Here is an 11,416-nt window from a genome sequence, read left to right as displayed (position 1 = left end):
AATGTGTATTTCCAGGCCTGGTTTCTTGTTTGGTTTTGGGCCAACGAATGTCTAAGGGAGGTGTTCAAAATATTCCATGTATAACTAACTGGCTTCCAAATTGTGCCAGGTAAGTGTAGTTGGCAAACGGATCTTGGAGTGCCATCCATGACAGCTTGAGCTGCTCTGAGCTGTGTCACTTGAACACTCCTTGCTTTTCTCCTGTGCCAACCCTGTTTTCCTTGTCCGTGTGGTCACCTGGCTCAGATAATGGATAAAAGGCTGTCAATTCTGGTGGGAGAGGAGGAAAAGGAGATGGTGCAGTCGCAGTTCTGGTGGCTCTCACAGGCTGCTGTGGTACCACCTGCTTGAGCAGCAGTTTACCGTTGTTGTGAGCCTGTACAAAGTGCTCTGCTGTCAGAGGGATGTTCCTGCCACCGGTCTGGCCCTGGGTCCTCACTGCTCTCCTCACAAAACAACTGTGTTGGCACAGGTGTTTCTCATCTGAGTTAGATCAGATCTCTGGATGTGTTTGATGTGTGGATCAAAGTTGGCTGTGCGTGGTGGGTGTGGGTGTCTCTGAGCTGCCCAGTGCAGTCCCATGACTGGTGCTGCCTCGCTGCACCCATTCCCAGGGCAGGGGGTTCTGGCCTGGCTCCCAGCCCTGCCCCGTACAGCACAGAGGTGTTGGTTGTGCTGCTGGTGCAGCATGAGCCACCGCTCAGGACACAAGAGTGCTGCTGACTGGAGATGGGAGCACAGCTTAACTTCTGCTGCTTCTAATTGCCTCTCTTGGCTGAGGTTTCACAACAATGCCAAAATACCCATCCCAAGCTCCTATCACTGCAAAAATCTGGTTAGTTCACGGTCAGCTTGGCTTCCTAATCTCGAATGGCAGTGAGGGGATATATGTAACTGCAGTTGTGCTGGGATTGTTACTGAAAGGAGAGCTGTGTCTAGTTCTGAGAGCACTGCCTGGGAAATTTCCTAGTGGCTTTTCTGTCTGGAATCTGTGGGACAAATGTAGATTTTTATGGAGTGACTCTCTGTTTGTATTGACTTTACAAAGATTTGAAATGCACCCCAACACCATAGATTTGGAACCTGTATGTGCTTTAATGAAACTGTAAAGTGATGCTGGGTTTAAGCTAGTGATGCACTAAGGCTCAGCCAGTCCTGAACTCATTGCAAATAAAGGGCACTCTTCATTATCACTGAATTGCGTCTTTCAGCTACCAGTTTTGAGTAGTACCTGCTGTAGAAATACCTTATGAATATGAAAGAGGCTGAATTTTTGTCTTCTCAGATGACTAAGGTTTTCCTGGAAGTTTCTTGGTGTCTCTTTTTAACTGCTGTTGATGTGAAAAAGGGAACAGGGTGAATTGCAGCCATTGCTTCATGAGCAGAATACTTGTAGAACTGTTTTCTACTTGCCTGAAGATGTTGTGTAAATGGAAGCAGCTTTCCTGCAAAGATGGTGTAAGCAGAAGTGTGAGGTGAAGTCACTTCTCAGGTTTAAGTGTCTAAAATAGGCATTTAGTCCTAAACTGAAACTTGCTGTAATCTCTGTAATCAACCTATGTTAAAGCTCATCTGTGTAAAAAACATACTAAGGTTGAAGAACAACTATTGGAATCTCTTCTTGATTGTGAAATGTATGAAATGTATATGTGCATCTTGAATTTACAAGGGTCTGGATTGTGATACACAGCTTCAGTTTTGCTAACTCATGTCATAGATGTTTAAACTAATTGTCTCTTTTTCTTCCTTGCGCCCCCAGGTGTTTGGATTGTAGCATAGAGGCACTATGTACTCAGAGTGGAGATCCTTGCATCTTGTCATTCAAAATGATCAGGGGAATACCAGTGTACTTCACAGCTATCCTGAGAATGTGGGGAGAGAAGTGGCAAATGCAGTCGTGCGTCCTCTTGGACAAGCTTTAATTGCATCATCTGTTGGAAGTGAGAGTTTACTAAAAACAGACAAAGAAGTAAGTGCCTTTCCTTGGAGATGATAGTTTCCTTATGCTGGAGTGACAGTTTAATAGTTTTTTATGGCCTCTTTTATTTTTCTCTCTTTATTGCCCCAAGTTTTATGAAGTGTGTTACATTTTTAGTTTAGTGATCTCCATAGGGTTTTTATTAGCAACTAGATCATACCAACAGTGTACTTCATGACTTTATAGTAAATGTTTGCCTGAGCTACTATACCACAAAATTCAGGCTAAAGAAAACCAACAAAAAAACCTCAAAACAAACCCAAAGAATTTAGCATTTAACACAAAGCCTTTCTACTTACCTTCAGTTTTGAAGCAACAGTATGTGACTTCAAAAAAAAGTCTTTGTATAGTACAAGTATTTCTTAGAATTTGAAAATCTTTCACTAACAGTTTTTGTGTGTTCCAAAGAGTTCTCTCTACAGTTTAGATTTAAGAGATTCAGAATTTAGAGAGTGTTTTGCCATTTATTCATATTCTTCATAGTATCATGATATATGAGTTAATGATTTGGTGTTTTCTTGCAGGATATGTTAAACAGAATTGCCCACACAACATAACTACTGTTGCTTTATTTTTTTTTTTTAGTCAGATCTAATGTGCTCTAACCAGCACTTACTTACCAATATTTATTTTTAATAACTTTTGCTTTATGTTTGTTAGGTAAAATGGACTATGGAGGTGGTTTGTTATGGACTGACCCTCCCTTTGGATGGCGATACTGTGAAATACTGTGTGGATGTGTATACAGATTGGATTATGGCTCTTGTGTTACCTAAGGACTCTATTCCTTTACCTGTTATTAAGGAACCAAACCTTTATGTTCAAAGCATTCTCAAACATCTCCAAAATCTCTTTGTACCAAGGTGAGTGTTAGGGATTCCAAGCTATACTCAGCTGGTAGCCTGTCAGAGGACTCATGAGGTGTGGAGGCTCTTGGGTCAAATAAGACTGCTAGTGCTGCAAACTTAGGAGGAAGGTGTTTCTCCAAATGTCTTGTAATTTTGCAGTAGCAAATTGAGTTTTTGCTGCTGTGGTTAGAATGACATATAGTTCATATACTTTAATGTTTACTGTTCCAAGAGGTTCAAGATTTATCTCTGTTGGATGACTGGAGGGTAAGGGGAAAAGTGGAAGCGCATCACTGTGTGACCATGTGCTTTTCATTGTGTAAAACTGAGATAAACTAAGAGAACATCATGACAGTCTCTGCCCTTGTTAGTCAAGATTTGACTACATTTTTGATTTACTGAAGGATTTTGTAGTAAGTGACTGCTCTGTGCCTGCATCTTGCTGCATGTCAAATGTGCATGGTTATGCTGACTGTCCTTCACTGGTAGTTTTTAAAGAACCTGGTGGTGGAGTGCTTGCTGCCCGACATCCTTGGATGATGTGTTGAGAGATAGACATGTTTCTAGGTCTTGTACACAGCTACGTTGTCAGAGTGCACAAACATCATTGCCTTATTTATGGTTTATGGCAAGTTTACCTGCTGCTGTTGGACATACATACTGGATAAGTAAGATTAAAGAATAGCATCCCATGAAAAGGTACTTAACTTCAGATCAATGTTTAGTATATGCCCGTAAATATCAGATCATCTGCTTTTATCAGTATTAAATATGTGTCACTGCAGGTGGCCTTCAAAGTGCTCAGCTGGGTCACTTTACTAAAGGCTTTGTTTATAAAGGACTTTGAATAGTAATTTGTGCAAATTCAGAGTTCTCTGCTGTTTATTGATTGCTTTGAAGTCTACCACCTACTCTTAGCTGCTGTTGCTCTTAACTTGTAGTGAAAATGCATTTTAATTCTCATTAAAGCATGGTCAAGGCAATGACACAAGTCTGAGGAGAGCAAGCTTCTGGATTAGACTGTGGCAGGAGGTTGTCTCTAAGCTTTAATTAGTGCAGAATACAGTCTGCTGTCTGGGATCCTTTATTGCCTTGGCACAGCAGAGAAGAAATTCTTCACTAGTCCATTAAATAGTTGTTTCTGTGATCCCTTGCTTGCTCTCCCACCAGGACCCTAGTAGCAGGCAGCTCAGTAGTACAGTTTCTTGCATGCTGTTGGCACAAGCTTCCACTTTACCCTTCTCTCCCAAAATTATTATTGGACCTTGATGTAGGCTGATAGACTACATGTGATAGTTGTTGAATGAAATAGTTAATACCTAGAGACAGGAAGGGCTGAAAAATCATTAGCTATACTGTAGTATAGCTGTTCTGTATGTTTTTCTTTCAAGAGCGTCTGAGATGTATCTGAAACACTGATTTTTCATGGCTGTTGCTATCAACACTTGACATTCAAGTCCCTACTCTCTTTTTAAGTTTTGCCCTCCAGGGTGCTATGTTCAGAATTCACTCCAGCAACAGGAGAAATTTCTATACTGCAAATGGAATACAGAACTGAGTTGTGCACACCTGCCTTGAATAAAAGCAAAGATTCAGACTTAGGTGTCTGTCGTGGGGAAGAAGAGAAGGATTTCTGGGTTTACCCAATTGATGCAGGTTGCTGATGATGATGGACTCATGTAGAATACTTACCCAAGAGGTGTTACAGCAACCTGTATTGAACTGTCTCCTGGAAAAATCTGTTCTTGTGTTGAAGATATTAAGTCTTTATTATAAGCCTATGTCCTATGGAAGGTTGTGATTTAAATAGCTTCCTTCCTCATTCTGGTTCTCTGGAAATGATGTAGCTGTTGATTTGGCTGCCTTTAAAGTGGTGGCCCAGAGTTGTGAAGGCATCAGACTCAGATAGTGACATATAGGTGAGGTGCGAAACACAGCAGCCTGAAGTGAGCACTTCAGTGTAAATGGCATCTCAGGAGCTTGTGTACACCCATACAGAGCAGGTGCATATAGATTATTCTAGTCTGAGTGCTCAGCTGAATCAAATGTTTACATGCACAGTCGTTGAAATTGTATGGTGCTGAAAAAGAAAACTCTGAAGGCTGGGTGAGCCAAGTTAGCTTTCCTCTATCTGCTGCAGTGACAGGAGAGAGGGTGTTTGCCTCCTTCCCTCCTACATTGGCCTTCTGTCCACTCTGGAGAAGCAAACACTTTGTTAACGTATTTGAATAGTCACCAGGCACCCCCCAGGCTTTCAATTTCTGGCAACCCTAGAATATCCAAGAGGTCTTGAAGATGACTTAAGCAGTAGTGGTTGTTAGTGCTGTCAGATAAAGTTTCAGTGCCACAAACACTGTTGGAAGGAAATAGGAGACCTCTCTCCTCCTCTATTGCCTCTCCAGGAGAGTGAGGTACAGATATCGAGGTCCTCTGCAACAGAAATGTCTGGAATTGCTTGAGAGACCGTGGAACATGTGACTGCCAAAGTACTTTAATTTGTAATAACTTCACATGGGAACGGTACTTCTGAAGGAGTATGGCCAAAAGGCTACAGTCTGTAGAAATCGAGACATCTAGAAGCCTAGAAATAGTGCAAGCAGAGCTTGCCACTGGGTCAACTTTGTAAACAAGAGGAAGTCATAGATGGACAGGAATGTTCGAGTTGCTTTTACAAGATCAGCACAGAAGTATCCTGTTAGCTTGTATATAAGCCCTGTTTTTTTACAGTTTCTCTGAATGATTAGGGAAACAAGTCTTGAAGCAGCCTTAGAAGCTTCAAGCCTATATCAATTAAGGATACCTTTCAACTGAAGCAATCTGCTCTGTTGTTGCTCAGGCAAAAATAGTGCTGTAAGCAAGGCAGGATTCGTTTATCCCAAAGTCTGTTTTTCTACAGAGACTCTGGGTTATGATCTAGCACTAACATCAAGCAACTCATTGAGGTCCTCAACTGTGACTAGTAATGTGTAATTATGCATTAGGCATTATCTTGTCTCTTTGTAATCTTTTTTTTCAGTACTGTAATACAACATTATGCTATCAAGATAAAAGTTGATAGCATTTAGCAGACCAGCACATTCTTGAGGTGCTTGCTATGTGACATGACTTGTGGGTTATACCACATTGAAAATGTTTGGAAGGAATCTGGTAATACTACTTACTAGTCCAGTGGAAGATAATACTTGTATGGGGTTTTTTTGTCATCTCTTCAGTGGTGGTAGGAAGGATCATGAAATGGTTGAAATATGCCTTACTGCACACTCTAATTTCTAATCTCTTTCACCCTTTAAAATTTGGGCTTCCTAAGGTTTTTTACCAATGTCCTCAGATACTGTCCAGAATGTGTCACATTACTGTTTTGTACCTGTTCTGCATTGTCCAGACTAACTGATGGGAGGAGGTGATGCTGCTTTGTGCTGCTTGTGAGCAACTTTGTGTTGAGTGATTCGGCAGTGCCACTGTGGATCTGATTATTACTACAGAAAAAAACTAGGAAATATGTAACTGTTTCCTTTCTTCCTTCCTTACTTCTAACTGCTTACAGAAGAAGATCTACAAAGGGGTCATTAAATAGGAACATCAGACTAAAGGTAGAAGTGATAAGAGTTGATGTGGAAACAAGAGGAGAACTAGGAAGAATTTTAATTATTTTGCCAACAATATGTTCTCCTAATTTGCCACTTCTGACTTACGTATGTAATAATTCATGATGTTGCAACTAGATTGTCATTGTTTGGCCCAAGATAAATATGAGATGATGGATTGTGCTTGTTCTATGTATTGAGTCTCGTGCGGAAAAGAGTGTTATGGTGCATCTTGTGCTCATTAAGGCAGAGTTGGGATGCCTAGAGACAGAGTTGGGGTGCCCAGAAGCATATTGGCTCATGTTCTTGGGTCTCACTCAATAATACTTGTTTCCTTTTGTAAGTTGAACATGCTGAAAGTTCGCATTACTGAATACATCACTTAATAGTTCTATTTCTCAAGCATTGTTGTCTTCTCTTGCAGGCCAGACCCGGGATCCAGTCAGATCAGACTGTGCTTGCAGGTTTTGAAAGCTGTCCAGAAGCTGGCGCATGAGTCAACAATTATGGCAAGAGAAACCTGGGAGGTTTTGTTATTATTTCTTCTTCAGATCAATGACACTCTTCTAGCAGCTCCAACTGTGCAAGGTTCATGTTCATATTCCATTTGGTTCAATTATTAAAAAACTTCTGGCTCTTCTTCACATTCAGCTGCAAGCAGGATGGGGGAACCTATTAAAAGCTCGTAGGAGCTACCAAAGCACAATAGCTCACTCCTAATTCTGCCCCATTACTCCAAAATAAAGCATTGCCAGAAGAGACTGAATGATTTGGAGCTGAGTTTTCCTGAAAGTATTTTTGCAAGACAGTGACTTTATGCATGAACAGTTTGGTATGAGCAGTTTAAGACACTGTTGTTTCCTGTTTGTTTCACTGAAACTCCTTTGTTTTGCTGTTCAGCCTTCCTAGTGCAAAAAATAGTGTTAGTTATTTAAAAAAAAAAGACTTCAGTATAGGCACAGTGCAATAGAAGACTGCCTAAGATTGGTGGATTCCTTCTGTCCCTTATTACACACATGTGGCTGGGCTTTATCTATTGTACTTAGTCTTGCAAAAAGGCTAATTGGCTGTAGGAAGCAATCAAGGATCATTCTTAAAAGTTATGAAAAAAAGGGCTTAATCTTTATGCACTTTAACCAAAACCTCTTTGGGGAGATATTTGAAGTTATTTAGATGGAACACTAACTGAAGATGTGCTTGGTTTCTGTTGCAAGGTGGCATTGCTGAGAATCTGGCTGAAAAATTAATTGGCGTGCTGTTTGAGGTATGGTTACTCGCTTGTACGCGGTGCTTTCCCACACCTCCTTACTGGAAAACTGCCAAAGAGATGGTGGCTAACTGGCGACATCATCCTGCAGTAGTTGAGCAGTGGAGCAAGGTCATTTGTGCCCTTACTTCCAGGTAGGAGAAATCCCATGGAAATAAATTCATGTATGGGGATAATCATGGTTATACATATTTTGGAGTTGCTTATTTGTGGAATGTGCAGCAATCCAAAAGTGAATAAGCAATACAAAGTGAGAGATCTTGCTGTATCCTTGGATTGTATGGGTATTCCTTTGTTCTTCAAGGGGAGATCTGAGTTGGATTCTCTGTTTTTGTGTAAGCATAGCACCTCTGTGATGTTTGGCACTTTACAGCGTGTGTGTGTATTAGTCTCCGTGATTGTGACTCTTCATCATATCCCCTGAGGAGTGACTCAAGAATATTAGTATAGCATTATGTGTGTGTGTCACCATCAAAATTATTAGGTGCTTGTTAGTGCTCATGCTGCTCGGTTTGAGGTGACTCTTGGACTCTGCTTGGACCCTACAGAGCTGAAACTGTGTTACAGGTGCCTGGCACTTGTTCCCTGGCAGTAGGATGTGATGTGCCAGAGGCAGACCACAGGCTCTCTGCTCTAGAGAATACGGGAGAAGAGCTGTCCTGAGTCTTGCTGGGTATGGGAACAGTGAGGATCGTATATGATAGAGTTGTTTAGGGTGGAAAAGACCTCCAAGATCGTCAAATCCAACCATGCGCCCAGCACTGCGAAGCCCACCACTAACCCGTGTTCCCAATTGCTACATCCACAGGTCTTTTAAAACCCTTTGGTGACTCCACCGCTGCCCTGGGTAACCTGTGCCAGTGCCTGACAACCTTTTCCATCCCATCTGAATTTCCCCTGGCACAACTTGAGGCCATTTCCCTATGTCCTGTCCCTTGTTACCTGGGAGAAGAGGCCAACCCTCTGGTGGCTCTGGGCTCCTTTCGTGTAGTTGTAGAGAATGAGAAGGTCCCCTCTGAGTCTCCTTTTCTCCAGGCTGAGCCCTCCCAGCTCTCTCAGCTGCTCCTGGTGCTCCAGCCCCTTCTCCAGCCCTGTTCCCTTCTCTAGATATGCTCCAGTCCCTCAATGCCTTTCTTGCCATGAGGGGCCCAAAACTGTCCCCAGGATTGGAGGTGCCTCACAGGATTGGAGTGCCCAGTACAGGTGACAGCACTGCCCTGGTCCTGCTGCCACCCCATGGCTGGTACAGGCCAGGTGTCATTGGCCCCTTGCCCACCTGGGCACACCAGGCTCTTGTTCAGCTGCTGTTGAGCAGCACCCCCAGGGCCTTTCCTGCTGGGCGTTTTGCAGCCACTCTGCTCTAAACCTGTAGCTTTGGGGTTGTTGTGACCCAAGAGCACGTCACTTTGCCTTGTTGAACCTTATGGAGTGGCTTCAGCCCCTTGATCCAACCTGCCCAAATCCCTCTAGAGATCCTTCCTGTCCTTCAGTAGGTCAGCTCCTGCCCACATCAGTGTCCCCTGCAAACTGACCAAAGGAACGCTCACATCTGGGGGTTGCAGGAGAGTTTTGGCTGTAATAGAAGGTTCTGAACAGTGAGGAGAGTTTCAGTACCCTTAATATTGAGGTCTTTTTTTGGTGTGAAGTCTTTGTGGGATGAATCTCAGACTCTTGGAGGAAAGAACTGAATTAATTGCTTGGAAGAGAGTCATCTGGGTCTCCTTCCAGCTCTCCTGAAATATCAGTAACTTATTTCTGTGAAAGTTCAAAGATGTGTTAAAATTGCTGCATTGTGAAATATTCAATAGTGTCTTTTTCTGCAAGGGTTTATTACAACTTTGAAAACTTTTCCTTTGAATTACCTGTCAAAATGGGAAGAGTGGATAGATTTTTCCAGGTTATGCAGCTATTTGTTAAACCCCTGGGAAATAAAGCTGCAATACGAGTTCTGTGTATTTCCCACGCTATTTCTTCAGCTATTTTTAGCTTGTTAGATGTAGCATTACATAACAGAAAATACTGTATGATTCAGTGATCTGAAAAGAACAGCTCTGTCTCAAAACGTGTGTTGGTGTTCTGCACCACACACTGTGCCTACACTTCCTCTCCCGCTGTTGACTAACAGTCTTGGTTCTGTTGGTGCACAGGAGTATGCAGGGTTTCTGGAATGTTTTAGTTTGTGTTCAGTAATGTTGGTTTATGCCTGATACATGGAAGCTTAGGCTCTTCTGAGGCTGGCTTTAAGTTCAGTGGTATTTTTAGCTGAATTTTTAATATTTCAATGAAGCTCCAGCTTCAAACCGTTAAAATGTTTTAGTAAACAGTTCTGTGAATCAGGTTATTGGCAATAAGCTCAGAGTAAATGTTTCAAATTAAAACCATATGGAAAATTATATTTGGAAATATGTACACATAAGCAGTGTTAATTTGTGTCCTTGGCTATGATTTTTAGCAGGATGAAACTGGAGTCTCAATTGTATTGCCATACTAATAGATACTGCTTTTACCCCATCTAGATTGCTTTAAATATATTTAACTGTCATTTTAACTGATGTGTGGCTTAAAATTTATTTCTGTCTTCAGTCATTCTTGAAAATGTCCCTTATGTCATTAAAGATTTGGTCATGCTCTTTGAAAAACTGGTTTCTTGCAGTCATAGGGAGAATGAAGCAGTGCACTGTTTTGCCAGGCAGTGGTGTGGGGCATGACGGTGCGTGGGATTGGGCCAGGCTCTTTTGGGTCTTTTAGAGCCAGGTAATTCCTCAGCAAAACCATACCATGAGGTCATGCCTCTGGGCACTAAATGTAGGTGGACACAGGGCTGGAGAGCATTTGCTGCCTGGTATAGATGTGTGAATTTTTGGTTTTAAGGGAACTTCCCAGTCTGACCCATTCCCAAGACACTCTGGCAGTCACTCTTCCACCACCAGTGACTTTAACTGCTGGGACTGAAGCCCCTTCGCAGCAGCAGCAGCAGCTCCAGTGAGCTGAGGTGTGCCCTGCTTGACTCCCTGCACTCCCCACTCTCACAGGCAGACCAGCTTTCTCACCAGTTCAACCCCAGGTTTCCCATGGGAGTCTCAGATGTCTTGTTCCACAAAGCCCTTTATTCCTAGCACAGAAACAGAGAAACAGCTTGAGCTGGTGCCTCCAAGGAGCAGCCCAACAAAGGACTCCTGGGCTTTTATCCCCTCACAGTCCAAGCTTGTGCAAGTCTTGGCTCTTCCTCCCTCGTCCTCAGCTCTTGCATTGTCTGAGCACCAGGCTGGGCCACAAATCCAGTGCCCTTTGTTATGCACAGGGTTGGCATTTCCCAGCCTCCCTTCGGGGGGGGGTTCAGTCTGCAGCTGTCACTGCAGCTGCACCACCAGCTCTGGCACTGAATGGATTCCTCATCATCCTTGCATCTGGAGAAGGCCTCATGTCCTAGAGCTCTTTTTGCTTTTCTGTCCAGGTTAGGTACTGTAAATAGGCTCTGATTTCAGACACTTGTGTTAATTGGCTGCAGGTTACTGTAGTAGCCACTGCTGGGAGAAGTGGCAGATGGAAATACAGCCTGTTTGACTCTTGGTTTAGGAGTCAGTCATAACTACTTTTCTCCTTCTCTTCTCCTAGTTGTAATGACTTTAGAAAACTATATGTAAGGATGAGTGGGACATTTCCTGATTATTGCAAGGAAGTTAGCTTAGGGAAAGTCAAACTGATTTCTGGGAATGCTGCGTTATTGAGAAGTCGCAGT

The 11,416-nt window shown here is 42.7% G+C and overlaps 1 protein-coding gene across 2 annotated transcripts in view; it reads left to right on the top strand.

Moving 5' to 3' along the window:
* Positions 1-1,754: 1,754 nt before the first annotated feature.
* RALGAPB (Ral GTPase activating protein non-catalytic beta subunit) overlaps positions 1,755-11,416 on the top strand; it is a 63,726-nt gene continuing 54,064 nt past the window's right edge. For both annotated transcript variants that reach the window (XM_014310080.2, XM_005428380.3), the window contains exons 1-4: positions 1,755-1,969; positions 2,639-2,841; positions 6,835-6,998; positions 7,625-7,811. In XM_014310080.2, the coding sequence (XP_014165555.1) occupies positions 1,787-1,969; positions 2,639-2,841; positions 6,835-6,998; positions 7,625-7,811 (737 nt within the window). In that variant the 5' untranslated portion in view covers positions 1,755-1,786. The remainder of the gene's footprint in view (positions 1,970-2,638; positions 2,842-6,834; positions 6,999-7,624; positions 7,812-11,416) is intronic.

Source organism: Geospiza fortis, unplaced genomic scaffold, assembly GCF_000277835.1.
Source record: "Geospiza fortis unplaced genomic scaffold, GeoFor_1.0 scaffold657, whole genome shotgun sequence".
NCBI lineage: Eukaryota > Metazoa > Chordata > Aves > Passeriformes > Thraupidae > Geospiza > Geospiza fortis.
Note: the sequence above shows the minus strand (reverse complement) of the source record. Positions and strands in the feature narration are given on the sequence as shown.